At 36.9% G+C, this 17,172-nt stretch overlaps 1 protein-coding gene across 1 annotated transcript; it reads left to right on the forward strand.

The window, feature by feature from the left end:
• The first annotated feature begins 207 nt into the window (after positions 1–207).
• LOC103939540 (ATPase GET3A-like) lies at positions 208–6,834 on the forward strand. The gene is made up of 7 exons (XM_009349639.3): positions 208–603; positions 973–1,097; positions 1,251–1,401; positions 1,589–1,699; positions 5,387–5,525; positions 5,614–5,729; positions 6,300–6,834. The coding sequence occupies exons 1-7, from the start codon at positions 343–345 to the stop codon at positions 6,474–6,476; spliced, it is 1,080 nt and encodes a 359-aa protein (XP_009347914.2). The 5' UTR covers positions 208–342; the 3' UTR covers positions 6,477–6,834.
• Positions 6,835–17,172: the final 10,338 nt, after the last annotated feature.

The following is a 17,172-nucleotide window of genomic DNA, read 5'->3' on the forward strand; positions in this document are numbered from 1 at the left end:
CTATTTTACAATTTATGTTTTTCAATGTAATTATGTATACAATTTTTAAATATAAGCAAATACTTATTTATATGATATGTAATAAATTTATTTAAATTCGACTAATTCACCTAATTACCTAAGCACTAGGTTCCAATCCACAACCCGACTAACATGTTTTTGAACCTTGCTCTCACCACAACAACAATCACCTTTGGAAGAGCATGGGCTCAACCCCACCCGAAATAATAACGTCCCCGGGTTCGATTCACTCAGTCTCCTTCCAACTGTTTCCTTCTCTCTCTAGATTTCTGGGTTCAAGTGCTTACTCTTGAGAGAGAGTAAACGGTGGTCTGTGAGTAAATGGCGGCAGCGTCAGATTTACTAGAGGGGACTATACAGAACGTACTGGAGCAAGAGAGCCTCAAGTGGGTCTTTGTTGGTGGCAAAGGTGGTGTGGGCAAAACGACATGCAGCTCGATCCTCTCGATCCTTCTCTCCCGAGTCAGATCCTCCGTTTTGATCATCTCCACCGACCCCGCTCACAATCTCAGCGATGCTTTTCAGCAGAAGTTCACCAAGACTCCAACTTTGGTTAATGGGTTCACCAATCTCTATGCCATGGTAAGCTCTTCGATTCACAATTTATTTATACTGGTTAATTATTTCTTCTTTCAGTAAATTTTGGATTTTGGGAATTATTTTTGGGTGGAATTTTGGGTTTTTGATGAATTTGAGAGATACCCAGTTGCTGGATTCTTAGAATTTGCTGTTATTTGAGCAAATTCGGGATTCTCAGTTCATAGATTTTGAGTGCGTTTCAGTTCTCTGAACAATTTGTTGAGAATTTGATCTTCTTTTCTGAAATTAGAGCCAATTATTCATTGCCTGGTCTAATGAATGTTTCTGAATTTGACCTCTTTGTGCATGCAATTGTCTGTGTGTAGTTTGCAACTTATGCCAGTCTCATTGTTTGGTTTTGATCCTACGTAGGAAGTGGATCCTACCGTTGAGCACGAAGACATGAGCGGAAGCGATGGAATGGATAATTTGTTTTCTGATCTAGCAAATGCCATTCCTGGAATTGATGAGGCCATGAGCTTTGCAGAGATGCTAAAGTGAGATTTGTGATCCCTTATGTTTGTTTCTTATAAACCCAATACTTGCTTGCTGTTTACTATCTTGGTAGATTTCCTTGCATGTGCTACTTATTTTAATTTTGCGTTAGTAATCAATCTGCTAAATCATTTGTGGAAATTATGTCCCTGCAGACTGGTCCAAACAATGGATTATTCGGTTATAGTATTTGATACTGCACCAACTGGCCATACGCTTCGACTGTTGCAGTTTCCATCAACCATGGAGAAAGGTTTGGCGAAAGTGATGTCTTTGAAAAATAAATTTGGCGGTTTAATGACTCAGGTATATACCGTTGAACCCTCTTGTCAGTCATATCTTTCCTTGCATTCAAATATATATGGTTTAAGACACGAGTGGACTTTTCACTTTTTCACAATTCCTATTGTCCAAGTTTTGTAGGCTTGTAATTGGTCAGGTACAACTGTTTCTACATTGATGGTATTAAGTGTTTCAAAATTGATTGAGACAGATGACAAGCCTCTTTGGTGTTGGTGACGAGTTTGGAGAGGATGCAATTCTGGGAAAGCTGGAGGGCATGAAAGATGTGATTGAACAAGTTAATCAGCAATTCAAAGATCCAGTAAGTCTGCTCATTCATTTTCCTTTTTTTTTGTTGACTGTAACATTGATTTTGGATACATATATGTTTCAGATCTGTAATACATTAAAGTAAAGGTAAAAGGGGTAAATAATTATTGAAAGAAAAATAAACTTTTTTCCTTGGTTAGGTTTTGGTTCCCTACAACAACAACAACAACAAAGCCTTTTCCCACTAAGTGGGGTCGGCTGTATGAATTCTAGAATGTCATTGCGCTCGATTATGTGTCACGTCTTCCGTTAGATCCGAGTAATCCAAGTCTTTTCTTAGAGTCTCTTCCAAAGTCTTCCTAGGTCTTCCTCTACCCCTTTGGCTCTGAACGTCTGTCTCGTAATCGCATCTTCTAACTAGAGCGTCAATTGGCTTTCGTTTCATACGTCCAAACCACCGTAACCGATTTTCTCTCATCGTTCAATCAATTTTGGCTACTCCCTACTTTACCTCGAATATCCTCATATCTTATCCTTCTCGTATGCCCACAGATCCAATGAAGCATTCTCATCTCCGCTACACTCATTTTATGTACGTGTTGAAGGTTCACCGCCCAACATTCCGTACCATAAAGCATTGTTGGCCTTATAGCCGTCTTATAAAATTTTCCCTTGAGCTTTAGTGGCATACGACGGTCGCACAACACACCCGATGCACTCTTCCACTTCATCCATCCAGCTTGCATTCTATGGTTGAGGTCGCCATCCAACTTTTTGTTCTTTTGCAAGATAGATCCTAGGTAGCGAAGGCGGTCACTCTTTGGTACTTCCTGATCTCCAATCCTCACCCTTAAAGAAGAGAGAGTACTTTTTGACGTGGTTAGTGATGCGAGAATTATACGCACACAAATTAAACCTTCTTTTTGACAATTGTAGTAAGTATGTAAGTAGGGATCGTTCAGGACCGGGGATTAGGAGGGATTGTTAATCACTTGGATTTCACTCAAAAACGTAAAAACACAATATAAAACACTAAACTAGACTCAAAGAATGTGAAACTAAACGTTAAAACACTAAGACAAACCAAAAGACTCAAAATGCTTTAAAAACACAAACTAAATTGATTTCTAACTAAATTGAACATTAAAGCAAAAGGGGGATTGAGGTTTGACGAAAATTGAAATAACGAAACAAGTTAATAAACTAGACAGAATGTAAATATGAAATTGATGAAATGGAATGAATGGATGCTAGCCAAGGGGTTCATCTCCACACATGTTATACTTGCATAATAAAAAGATTTCCAATTGCATTTCAATGAATTATGAAACTCATCACCCCGGGTTAATTAGGTCCGCTTAAATTAACCTTCAAATCTTCCTAACGTTATTGAATTGGATGATTGCATACGACAACCCAAAACATTCCCCACAAGTCCCCTACATGATTGCATAATAGAGATACAAGCAAGAATCATTACGCTCTATGAAAATTATAAGTGTTGACGAGGCATTCGTTACTATGATTGCATGAAACTTATGCCAAGAATTTGTTTAACGCGATTGTTTATAAGCAACCTCCACTACTTGTGAATATAAGTTCATAACTATTACGTGAAACTCACTTATATTCTAGTGTCATATTCATGCATGAAAATTAAGCGTGAACTCTCAATAAACATACATAAATAGGTTATCAATCAAATAGTTAAACAAATTGAATTCACAACTTATGAAACACAATTAGAAGTAATCAAATCAAAACACAAGCATAAACATATATTTCGAATCACCCCCTAGCTAAGGGGGGTTTAGTTCCTCATACGTACAAAATAAAGAGAATTGAAATTAAACATTGAAATCAAAGAAATGCCTAAACATTCCAACAACTCAAACTTGAATTGTATGAACGTTTAGGCCCTCTTATCTTCCTCTTTATTGTGGCACAAGGTCTAAGGGATGTTGTTGGTGTGTTGAATGGATTGGGGAATTATGGAAATGGATGAGGAATGGTGTTTGGATTATAAGGGAATGGGGACTCACGGCTATGAAGAAGTGGATGTGTTTGTGGTGTGGTGTTGTGTATGAAATGAGATGTGTTTGAATGAATGAAATGAGGTGTTTATTTATAGGTAAATAAGGGGGAACATGACAGCTAGGAGGTGGGTGGAAATGTGGCTGCAAGGTGAGTGAATGATTATGATTAAATGCATGTGAATGTGGCTAGGTTGGAAAGCTGGAATGGTGATGATTTGCACGGCAAAGGGTGGAGAAAAGGTGTGTGAATGTGGCTGATTTATGAAGGGCATGCATGTGCATTAAAAGGGGAAATGTTAGGTGGGAAATGCATGTGAAGGTGTTTGTATGTTGACAGATTTGAAAGGGAATGCACGTTATGGTTGATTTCTGGTGGTTGTGAGGTGGAAAGCTAGGTGGAAAGCTGGAAATGGCATGTGAAGGTGCTGGAAATGGGAGGTAGGCCACGGCATGGAGTGTGGGATGAGCTGATTTGTGGTGCAATGATGAAGAATGCATGTGGAATGGATGCAATGATGAAGGAATAATCTGGAAATGCAAGGTGGAAAGCTGGAAGTGTGAGTGAAGGCCACGGCAAGGGTGTTTTCTTGATGGTTTTGGGGTTGTGATGCATGTGAATGCATGTGAATGATAGCTAGGGTGTGTGATGATGAGTGTATGTGGAATAAAGAATGAATGGTGGCTGAATTGAAGGAGTGTAATGGCTGAAAATGGGATGGATTTGCAAGGGCCACGGCAAAGGATGTTTTGATGGTGCATGTGACATTGTTTTGTGACATAGAATGGATAGGGTGAATGATTATGTGGCTGCATGTTTGAATGATTAAAGTGCATGTGGGTTGAAATGTAAAGGGAATGCAAGGTGAATGAATAATGAATGCATGTGTTGATGAATGGGATTGTGGAGATGCACGGCATGGGGTGTTTGTTTGTGTGAAGTGTTTGTGAATGCATGTGGATGACAACTAGGAAAGTGGGAATGCATGTGGAAAGGTTGGAAATGGGATGGGATAAAGGATGTATAAGCACGACACAAGTGTTTTGTAAAGGGGAAGATGGTGTGTGTAATTGCATGTGTGTGCATGTGGGTGAATGTGAAGGGAAGACCATGTGCACGGCAAAGAATGATTTGTGGTGCAATGATGAAGAATGCATGTGGAATGGATGAATGATTAAGAGTGCATGTGGGTGATTTGTGTTGCAATGATGAAGTGGATGGGAGTGATAAGTGATAAGTGATAAGTGAATGGTTTGATAAGTGATAAGTGAATGGTTTGATCTTCAATTTCATCCAACACTTGGGCTCCAAGCATAAGCTATCCATCCTTAGCCCAATAGTGCTCCAAAAGGCCCCAAAACACTCCATAATGCATCCTTTCGTCAAACACGTCTTATGATCCTGAAAACACACAAAAGAAGCATAAAGGACTAAAATAACTAAAGAAACATAACGTAAATGTACGAGAACAAGCCATTTAAGTCGCATGAATATGCTCCTATCAGTTAGATAGAAGCTGAAACCTTTTGTTTCCTTCAATATCGTGAGTAGAGATGCTTTGATGAGTCAGTTTTGAAAGGAGAAGGAATTTTAAGTTCTTTTCAAAATCTAAAGTTGCTTTCCAAACTTCATCACACTTTTGCCTCCAAATTAAATTTCCAAATATATAGGCATTTATGGATGCATTCAATCTCACTTTTGGCAGGACTTGACAACCTTTGTCTGCGTTTGCATCCCAGAGTTCCTCTCTCTCTATGAAACAGAGAGACTGGTGCAGGAACTCACCAAATTCGAGATAGATACACACAATATCATCATTAACCAAGTACTTTACGATGAAGAAGGTATGCCTACTGTGTCCGTGTACATTAATTTCTTTTACGTGCTCTGAGCTTAAGTTTAATCATCTTTTGGGTAATTTTGTTTTTGTAGGCACAGAATCTACTCTACTCAAAGCAAGAATGCGAATGCAACAAAAGTACCTAGATCAGTTCTACGTGTTGTATGATGACTTTAACATCACCAAGCTGCCATTGCTGCCGGAAGAGGTAAGACCATAGAGTGCCATAATTTATGAAACTTTGACTTGTTCTGGAAAGAAAAGAGGGTTGGTGATCTGTAAACTTCTGCAACATGCTTCCCGGTACTTTCCATTTGATGGATTGTTATTTTTGTTTAGTTATATTTATTCAAATATTCTTATAATTTTTTTGGTAGAATATTCGGTTATCCGAGAAAAAGGAATGTGATTTCACACCGAATATCCCAGTGCTTTGATATTTCTTCGGTCGGTTGATTAATTTACTAAGACTCCTTTTTTTCATTCCACAATGTATAGTGTGGGAGATATTCTTGATGGGTTTTGTGAGACCACCATCTGATGATTTCTATCCATAAAATATCTGAGGCCTCTTTATTCTTCGATTTGATTCCAATTTGGTACTGTATGTGGTAACTAAATTCACCTATTTTCAAGGCTTCTTTCTCTAAGGCTTATTAGCTTTAGAATTTGCATTAACATTTGCACCATGAGTATTCGTAATCTGACATTTGTCATTGTATAAGCACAATTACAATCATTGACTTATTATTCATCATCCCTTTGATTACTTTTGTAGGTTACAGGAGTTGATGCTCTAAAAGCGTTTTCGTGTCATTTTCTGACACCATACCAACCTTCCACCAGCAAAGGCACAGTGGAAGAGTTGGAGCAAAGGGTGCTCACTCTAAGGCAGCAGTTGAAAGACGCCGAAACAGAACTAGAAAGACTGAGGAAAGGAAAACAAAAGGTCTAATACTCTCATGTTTACCACCCTCCTAGTTTAGCATCGGATGGCATACTCCCTCCCCAGTTTAGGCTATGCCGATGGATGTTTCCGGGTTGCTTGGTTTATTTGATGAGTTCTTATACGTTGTCCTAGAATCTAGATCATAAGAACTGTCATGTATTGGACATTAATGTAATTTACTTCATTGAAGATTCCGACGTCGAAGAATTTATAGGCGAAATCATTTTGTTCTATCACCTGCCCTTGGCTTTATGTCAGATTGTGTTGCAATTTTGTTGCGGAAATAATAGTAAATGGATTATAGGCTTTGTATACATTGGATTCTGGCACCATTGTGGGAGTATGAATTGGCATTTTACAGGGATTTTTTTTTTATTTTCTTTTATTAGTAATTATTTCGAGCCGGTTAGTCTGCGACTCTGCCATGACTCATGAGTCATGACAAATAAGATTATCGATTAGGCAAAAATCGTGTAAGTTTTGATCCACAATTCTTCACATTTTAATCATTCCAGATTGTGATGGAGAAAGAAAAAAAAAATCCCATGTTAGGAGTTGTGTGTTCATATCAAATTAACATGAGACCCTAATAAATAGTACCATTTTCCAAAATGGGGAGTTGCGTGTTCAGATCAAATTAACATGAGACCCTAATAAATAGTACCATTTTCCAAAATGGATTTTCTTGTAATTTTCTTTTTAGTAAAACTGATATCGCTGAGTCTTCCAAAAAAAAAAAAAAAATGATATCGCTTATCTATACTAATGAGAGTGGGAGGGTTTGACCCAATATACAATGAGTTGAAGAGGAAACCCGTAACTGCTAAAGCAATACACCACTTGCGACTTTTCTTGTAATTAAAATGTCTACTAATTGCCATTTAGTACTATAGTTTAACCTCTTCATTTGTGAGTGAGAGGTATTAAATTCGATTCTCGCTAAAGATGAATTTGAACTAAATACTTGCGAGGTGTAACGACCCATTTCGATTCGATAATTACATTTTAATTAGTTAAAATTACGGAAATACCCCTAATAATGGAAAGGTTGACTTTCGTTGGCTATTGTCTGTTGACTTGTTAAAAATTTTCGTTTAATTTATTTTTGCAGCTCTCGTCAATACAAACATGTAGGCACGATCGGAATCGAATTTGGAGCTAAAATGAAACTTCTACAATTTTTGAACGACAAGGGTAATTTGGCAATTTCACAAGTAGAGATTTTTCTCCACTTTGGGCCTCTACATGGCTGACATGTGGCATGTCTTCCCCCATTTCTGGTGCCCTTTTCTCCCTACTCCCGTGACATCTCTCTCTCTAGAACTCCCCCTCTTTCTCTCTCTCGTCTCTACTCTTTTCTTCTCTTCGGTGAGCGCGATCACATACACATATACATAGAGACAACAACCACCACGACCACACCATCACCACCATTGATAGGAGCATATTTAGGCGACTTAGCTAGCTTATTCTTGTGCATTTGTGTTATTATTTCTTAGTTAATGTAGCGTTTCAACTCATTTTCGTGTGTTTGTAGGTCCAAAGGGTTAAAGTACCAAGAAAGTGCATTTTGGAGCAGTTTTGGGACTAAGTAGATAGCTTGTATACGGGCCAACATGGATGGACAAATTTGGAGTTCAAAAGGCTAGAAATCTGATGAAAAGATGAAGGAACTAAACTCAAGACAAAGTGGATAAGGAATTAGCTCAAAAGAGGAAACATTATCCAAAACCTTATCCAACATTATCCAAAACCTTATCTTATCTTATCCTATCCTAACCTTATCATGCCTTAATCCTAGTTGCAAGGGGACCTAAATAGATATTTTTAGAACCTATTTCTAGAAGCATTCTCTTCTAGAAGTCCCAAATCAGCCACAAAGCACATTATTTCTAGAAACCCGACAACGGTGGCGCCTATTCCCTTCTAAAAGTCCTTGCCTTGCCTTGCAAGCCATCCCTTCTTTCCCTCCAATATGTGCCGCACCTCTCTAGGCCCTATCCCTTTTGGATTTTGATTTTTAGGGCCTCATTCCTTGTGGATTTGGGTTACACAAATCCTTTTATGAAACTAATTGGGCCAAACTCCCTCCTAGGTGGATTTAATCATTTATTGCTGAACCCTAGGGCCCTAATCCAATAAATCTGCTAAGTGTAACCCTAATCTAATTAACCCTAAGACTATATAAACATATTTTCAGTCACAATTTTGAATCACCCCCTTATGCTATTCAGAAACTTCTTGCCGCAAGCCCTAGCCTCCATTCTCCTTCATTCATTCACTCCATACACTTCCATACACAACCTGCCACACTCTACCACCATAATCAGTCATTATTCATCATCCTAAACAAGAACAGACCATTCAAAACCCCCAAAACCACCAACCACATCTTGTGCCGCAGCAAGGAAGAAGGAGGAGAGCCCTAGACGTGCATGCCATTTGAGTTGGAGTCGCTGGAATGTTTTAGGTGTAATCTTTCTTGTGATTTCAATGTTTAAATTCAATAATCTTTGTTTTGTGAGTATGAGGAACTAATCCCCTCTTAGCTAGGGGGAATTTCAAAACCATGGCTATATTTGCATTATGATTTGATTACTTCCAGTTGTGATTTCATGAATTGTGAATTCAATTCACTTATCTATTTGAATTAAAACTTGTTTATGTATATGGATTGAGAGTGCACACTTAATTTGCATGCATAAATCTGATGCTAGGATATAAGGAAACTTCACCTAATCGTTGGGAACTTATATTCATTAGTAGTAAAGGTTGTTAGTCACAATCATGTTAAGTAAATTCTTGGCATAAGTATCATGCGCTTTCATAGTTACGAGTGCCTCGTCAACACTTATGATTTTCATAGAAATTAAGGAACTTTGATTGTTTCTCTTTTATGTGCTTTCATGCAGAGAACTTTTGAGGAATAATTTGATTGCAATTCGCTAATTCCATTCAATTCAATGACCTAAGGAAAATCTGAGAGTTAATTTAAGCGTACCTAATTAACTTGGGGTGTTGAGGTTCATGATTCATTGAATAAGCAACTGGAGATTGTTTTGTATGCAAGTATGTCATGTGTGGTGAAAGACCTCCTAGCTAGCCTACCATCCACTTAATTCCACCAATTTCATGCAAGTTTAATTTCTTGCTTTGTTTGTTTTATTTTCGTCCAAAACCAAATCCCCATTTATTTTAGAGTGTCTAACTAGTTAGAATATGTTTTAGATTGTGTTTTCAAGAGTTTTGAGTCAAGTTAAAACCAAAATTCGTCCAATTTTGTGTTTAGAGTCAAATATGCCCAGTTTGTGTTTTTTAGGCAGTTTTAAGTGTTTTTAGCTTATTTTGAGTCTTGTGAACTTGTTTTTGAGTCTTTTAAGTTGAGTTAAGTGTTTTAAAGTTTAGTTTTATTTATTTGAATCAGTTTAAAGTGTTTAGCAATCCCTCCTAATCCCCGGTTTAAGAACGATCCCTACTTACTTATATACTACAATTGTCAAAAGAGGGTTTAATTTGTGTGTTAAGTTAATTTTTGCATCAACCACCTGGATTCTTCCTTCTTCCCTCACCCTCTGATCTCACACTTTCTCTCCTTCTCGACATTGTGCACGTTATTTTTGACGATTTAAGTTCGAAATTACCTCTAAATCTTCCTAGATCGTGTTTAGTACTGTGTTTAGGTAGTTTTTGAGGTGTTTTGGTAGTGTTTGAACACAAGGATACCTCGGGAACTGTTCTCCATATTTTTCGTTGAGACCCGACGGCTTTTGAGCCAATTTTCGGCCAACTCCGACCACAACACAACTCCAAAATGGTGCATCGGTTGGAAGTGATCCAGTCCTCCCTAGTTTGAGTGGTTCTCCAATAGTGGAATATTTGCAGGTGGACCTCTTCTTAAATTGCGTATTTTATAAATTGTTAGGGTTGCATGCATGGCATATTTCATGAGTTGAATATGTTTTTCTATTATGTTTTATGGATTTATATACTTATGATTTATTTAAATTGCTTTTATGAAATATTTTTGAATTATTGAATTTACATTTTTTTTAAAGGTTACAAAATAAGGGATTTTTGTCACGTCCCGACCCTGAAATATTTGTTTTATTTCGGGAAAATAAGTATATTGGTGATAGGCTCAGACTGAACTCTTGTTTAGTTAACATACCATTAATCCCAATTAAACACTTTAATTTCATGAATCCTCACAATAAATTTATAACCAACATTTAATTATCAAAGCATAAGGATAAAACTCAAGTTATTAACCCAAACTCTCTTTTGTTAGCCCAATCGTTCAACAAAAGATTTACCTCGATTAATTAGCTCCTACTTATCGTGTTTCTTTACTTATAGGTCTTGTTTCCATCCATGGTCCACAATCACAATTTCTATATCAAATGCACTATTTCTTTTCACACTTTGTCACCACCTTCCTTTATAGATCAAATCTCATTCTAATTATTTATTCTCGAAGTATTTAATCTACTTATTTTATGGCTGCATCTCACATCTCGTTGGACTGCCTACGTACCCTAAATAGGGATCAAGCCATTCGTAGTTCACATTTTCAAAAATGCAAACCAAACCCGAAAATATTCATTTAGTCCAACATATACCACAATCGTATTGACATTTAAACCATAGAAGTTAGGTCTCAGAAGCATAATTATAATAACGAAATTCACATCACAACACAATGTCGGCTCCCTGGCCGTGCATTGCCGCGGGTGGCGGTCAACCAGCTCGCTGGAAAACTCAACTATTTCTAAAATTTCTCAAAAATTACAGAAATGAAGATCTCAAGGAGTTGAGCAAACTTTATACCTGCAGCCAAGTCCAATTTGGTCGGGAAACACCTCAATTTGGCCACGAACCGCCGGAATCCTTATTTTTGGATGTTCTTGATTCAACTCCAAACCAACTCTGACGCCCCAACCAAAGCATGGGCTTTGTTCCTGGGTTTGAGGAGAGTGTTTTGGTAGTAGTAGTTGGAGGAGTTAGCTTCATAATTGGTGAAACCGCCGCACCCTCCTTTGAGGGTTTTGCATAAAATTTGAACCCCAAATTTGACTATTTTAGAGAGAAATTAGGAGGGAGATTGAATGGCAAAACATGAGTGTCATTTTGGCACCTTTGCCGTCGTCAAATGTGGCCAGAAATTCAAAAGGTGGCTGGGTCGGGTCATGGGTTGGGGGAGAGCCCGGTTTCCCATGCTTCTCTCTTTCTCTCCTTTCCCTCCCAATTCTTCTCCCCCATTGGTCCCCCCCTTTTCTCCTCCTTTCTAACCTTTTCTTTTAATCACAGTCGTTCATTCCCCCCCCCCCTTTTTTTTTTTCCATCTCAGCCACACATGTGGCACAACACATTGGCTCCAATTTTCTGGAGCCTTCTAAAATGAAAGAAAATTACTAAAATATCCCTAACTTTAAACGTTAATAACTTTTTCGTTATAACTCCGTTTCACGAATAGTTTACACCTACGCGTTCGTGAGATCGAGCTCTCTTCAAAAAAATATAAATTGTGACTTTGAGAGGGCTATGGATTTTAGATAATTAATTTTCCATACTTTAAACATCGTAACTAGTTTAATTTAAAACTTAACTCACATCAATTATTATAAATTCTTGAAAAATCAAATAAAAGCTCAATACTACAATTACATTAATTGTAATAATTTCCCACTTCTATTTCCATAACCATAAATCGATTTATTTTCGATTTTCTCTACGTATTCATAATTATGAATATTTAATTCATATATTTAAATTTTCAGGGTATTACAATTTTCATATATGAAATACTTTGGTTTTATGAATATGTGTTTTCATGATTGATGAGATGATGTGATATAAACTAACGCACAAATTAAACCCTATAATTGTAGTATGTGCAAGTAGGGATCGTTCTAGGCCGGGGATTAGAAGGGATGCTAATCTACACAATTTAAACTCTAAAACACTAAACTAGACTCAAAAATAGAAAACTAGACTCTAATGACTTAAAACAAACTAGAATGACTCAAAACAGCACAAAACAAGCAAATTGACTCAAAACAAGAACTAAATATTACTTTGGACGAATTCTAACTTAACTTTGACTCAAAACGCTAAAAGAAACAAATTAAAACAGGTTCTAACTAAGTAAACATGAAATATTAAAGGGGGGATTGGTTTTGACGAAATTAAAGTAAAAACAAACAGATTTAAAGACTCTAAACAATTTTGATGAAATTGGGTGTTTAAATGGGTGAATGGCTAGCTAGAGGGTTCATCTCCACACATGATACATATGCATACTAATTGATTTCCAGTTAATATACGAGTTTAAGTTATATTTTTCGATGCTTATCTAGAGGGTTATCATATGACACATACACACAACATGGGTATGATGTCTATGGCCATAGTACACAGTTGAGTAATGAGATATTATACCCCCAGCTTCACTGGCGAAACCAGTGTTGGACAACTTTACTAGCCACGGCTAGTGTCGATGTGTATGCTATACCATTTTATGTTGCCTTCTTTGACATAACCCAAAGTCGTACAGATTCACCTTCGGGTGATAGGGCCTACCATGTTTCTTCACTGGCGTAACCCAGTGTCCTACAGCTTCACCTTCTGGTGATGGACATGTTATTCAGCTTCACCTTCGAGTGATGGACAGGTATTGTCTTCGGGTGATCGACATGTATTGTCTTCGGGCGACTATGATACCCCTAGAGAGTACAATATTGATGAGATTTATGGATTTGCCTTCGGGCGACGTTAGCACCATTATTGAACATTGTTTTACGCATACTTGTTTTACGAATGAATTATGGCATGCTAAAGTTTCCAGAAAACTTACTGTATGTAGTATTTTATATGGATTTTCAAAACAGGGGGTTAGTATGCTCTAAAAGAAATCGGTTTTTCTTAATATTAGTATTATTATAAATTATGGTCCACTCACCTTTTCTATTTTGCGCTCCGCCTCAGGACATAGTGACAAAGAGTACGACCCAAGCATCAAGGCTTTTCCCTATCAGTGACCTTGCATCCTTCTGCTTGAGTATGGCTTCCTTTTATGATTATTTGCTTCTTGTTGTCTTACTTCTCTCTAGCACTTTTGTTTAGTGGTATACTCTGGACATAATTGTACATCTTTTATTCAGATTCGTGATCTTTGGATACTCTGTTTTCTTTCATGCTTAAATTGAATTTACTGTTATTATTGCTTCTAAATGTTGCATATTCGTTGTGAATGTTGTTCTGGCATAATTTTTAGTTTGCTTGTTTCCTCATATCCTCGTATATTCATTCATTCATGGCTTTCATCACCATTGGTGTCAGCCATCACGTCCCATCCAGGTATCATTTGGATATCTAGGTTAGGGCGTCACGAGGCTTACCACACTCTCCCCTCCCCCCTCAACCTAGAGTTGGTGATTGTGTCGTGTTTGTCATGTTCATGTCGTTTTCGTGGAATTCTCGATATCTTATCTAATCCTGTCGTTCAAACCTATTAAAATGAACAGGTAATATGACCCAATCCAAACTTGACCCGTTAAAATTAATGGGTAATATAACTCGACCCGTTACCCGTTATAAAAATATTTTACTTCAATAAAAAAATCAAACGAAAAACACCATACTAAATTAATATATACACAATGCTACCACTTAATTAGTGTAATATCCCACATCGCCAAGGGGAGTGGATCCTGTAAGCCTTATATATATATTCTCATTTCTACCTAGCATGAGGCTTTTTGAGAGCTCACTGGCTTCGGGTTCCATCGGAACTCCAAAGTTAAGTGAGTTCATGTGCGAGAGCATTCCCATGATAGGTGACCCACTAGGAAGTTCTCGTGTGAGTTCCCAGAAACAAAACCATGAAGGTGTGGTAGGGGCCCAAAGCACACAATATTGTGCTACGGTGGAGTCAAGCTCGGGATGTGGTGGCGGCCCGGGCCGGGATGTGACAATAATTTCCCAACATGTTCTTCCGCCGAGTGTTACCAAAATATCATTTTGTTCCTCCTGTGCGATATTGTCCAATTTGGCCCCCTACCACACCCTCACGGTTTTGTTTCTGGGAACTCACACGAGAACTTCCCAGTAGGTCACCCATCGTGTGAATGCTTTCGTGCGCAAACTCGTTTAACTTCGAAGTTCTGATGGAACCTGAAGCCAGTGAGCTCCCAAAATGCCTCGTGCTAGGTAGAGATGGGAATATACGTATAAGGCTTATAGGATCCACTCCCCTTAGCGATGTGGGATACAATTAGTATCTTCATACCCCTAAACCATAAAAATCCAAACAACGATGTAACCATCGTCAAAGCATCGAAGATGCGATCATGAGTGTTGGCATAGTTTTTTTTTAACATTTTTCGCACTTGGGAATTAATTATTATATATTATTACACGTTTTCAACTCCACCTAAAAACACTGTTCACGAGGGTTTGAAGGGTTTTAAAAATTCAAACAACAATGTACCCAAAATACAGATGATAGTGTTTGCATATTTGTTTCACATTTTTCACACTTGTAAATTAATTGTTATGAATTTTTTTAATGTAATTTGATTTTTCCCTACAAAATACCAAAGCACATTAAAAATTCATATTATTAATTTACAAGTGTGAAAAACTTTGAAAAAAATAGGCAAATGCTCATGATCGCATCCTTTACACTTTGACAAAGGTTACATCGTCATTTAGATTTTTAAAACCTTCCATACCCTTGTGAACAACGTTTTTTGTTTAAGAAAAATTAATAAAAATGTAAAAAGAATATACAAACACTCGTAAAGACAAGCTCTACAACTTTCATGAAGAGGTCAACTCCGAAATTTGACACCATAATCCATAAACCCTATATTTATTTCTAATCGTTGATTGTCGTTCATGTTTACACTCTATTCTTTTGACCAGATTTTTATTTTTTTTTCAAGATTTTCATTTTCAAAAACATGATCTTTTAGCGAATACAAAAAAATGAACAACTATGATCGTTGATAATCATGTTCATATTTTTATGGTTAGTGAAAATATTGCTACATACCTAATGACGAGACATACTCTCCTATAATGGATGTAATTACGTTCAGTTACCAGATAAGTTTGGTGGTTTTCAGAGAAACTTATCTGGTCAAATAAGTTTAGCATAATGTATTAGACCAGATATAGCTTTTTCAATCAACTTATTAGCAAGATATAGTTCTACTCCAACAATTCGATATTGGAAGGGAGTCAAAGATGTTTTACAATATCTTTATAGGATAACAGACATGGGCATCCACAAATGACCAGAATCTTATTGGATAGGCAGATGCTGATTTTCTCTCTGATCCGCATAAAGCCCCCTCATGAGCTGGTATGTGTTCACTTATGGAAATACAACAATGTCATGATGCTCAACGAAGCAAACATTAGTTGTTATATCTTTTAATCACTCAGAAATAATTGCTTTCCATGAAGTCAATCGTGAATGTTTTTTTTTTTTTTTTGTTAAAATTAATGTTCTACCACATCCGGAATTATGTGGTCTATCTTTAAAAATAGACATTCCAATTATCGTTCATGAAGACAATGCAGTATGTATTGCTCAAGTGAAGGAATGATTCATCAAATGCGAAAAACACATGTCTCCACAGTTTTCCAAAACACATTAGCTTCAAAAAGCTAAAATTATTGAGGTTAGACAAATCCATTCCAATGACAATCTGGCAGACCTATTCACTAAATCTTTGCCAAAGAGTACATTTCAGAAGCTGGTGCATGGTATCGAATTACGCTGATTTATTAATCAGTGAGGTTGAAGAATTCGGAATCAGGGGGAGATACACAAGGGGGAACATCCATAACACATGCATGGTGTACTCTTTTTCCTTTAACTAGGATTTTTCCTATCAAGGTTTTAACGAGACAACGTAAGTATACTTAACACTAAACCAATAATCCAGCAAAGTTGTACTTAATTTCCTTTGCTACGATATTTCCCCGCTAAGTTTTTCCTGGCAAGATTTTAATGAGGCAACCAATATTGATATAGGCATCCAAGGGTGAGTGTTATGAAAGTAGTGTGAATGCCCACATAATTTGACTAAACACGAAATGTACAAAAGACCAAAAATAGTAGTCTAGATATATTGTCTAATTTTATTACTATTGTAAGGCATGAATTTCAACATGCATTAACTTCTACTGTTTACTTTTGCACCTTAAAGTCTTTGTATAAATAGCATGCAATGTATGAATAAAAACACACAAAAAATGTCAAAGAAAAAAGTAAATATACAAGTTTCTCACTTCTCTCCTTCTATAATCATTTCTCTTGTCAGACAAGTAAAGAGAACAAATAGAGTTATACATTGATCCTGTTCCACTTTAATCTCTGCACAAATTCTCTCTCATTTTTGCCTATTTATAATAATTTAAGATTCTATTAAGTTATTCTATCTAATATTAAACCATAAATCTCAAAGCGTTGTCAATGTGAAGGCAAGCATAATTTTATTATTCTCATACTTCTATAATGGTGGGGTGTTAGCAACCATAAAATGACTTTAGATTTCAAGTTTTTGAGAATTTTTCTAACTTAATTGAGAGATCTGTTTTTGTACACCCAAGTCAAATTGTGGATTCCTTATCATTTTCTGTAAATACTTTTGTTGCGTTTCTTTTAAAAAATGAATCGACCAAAATTTTC

The sequence above is a fragment of a genome, unplaced genomic scaffold (assembly GCF_019419815.1).
Source record: "Pyrus x bretschneideri cultivar Hongxiangsu unplaced genomic scaffold, Pyrus_bretschneideri_v1 Contig87, whole genome shotgun sequence".
NCBI classification, from domain to species: domain Eukaryota; kingdom Viridiplantae; phylum Streptophyta; class Magnoliopsida; order Rosales; family Rosaceae; genus Pyrus; species Pyrus x bretschneideri.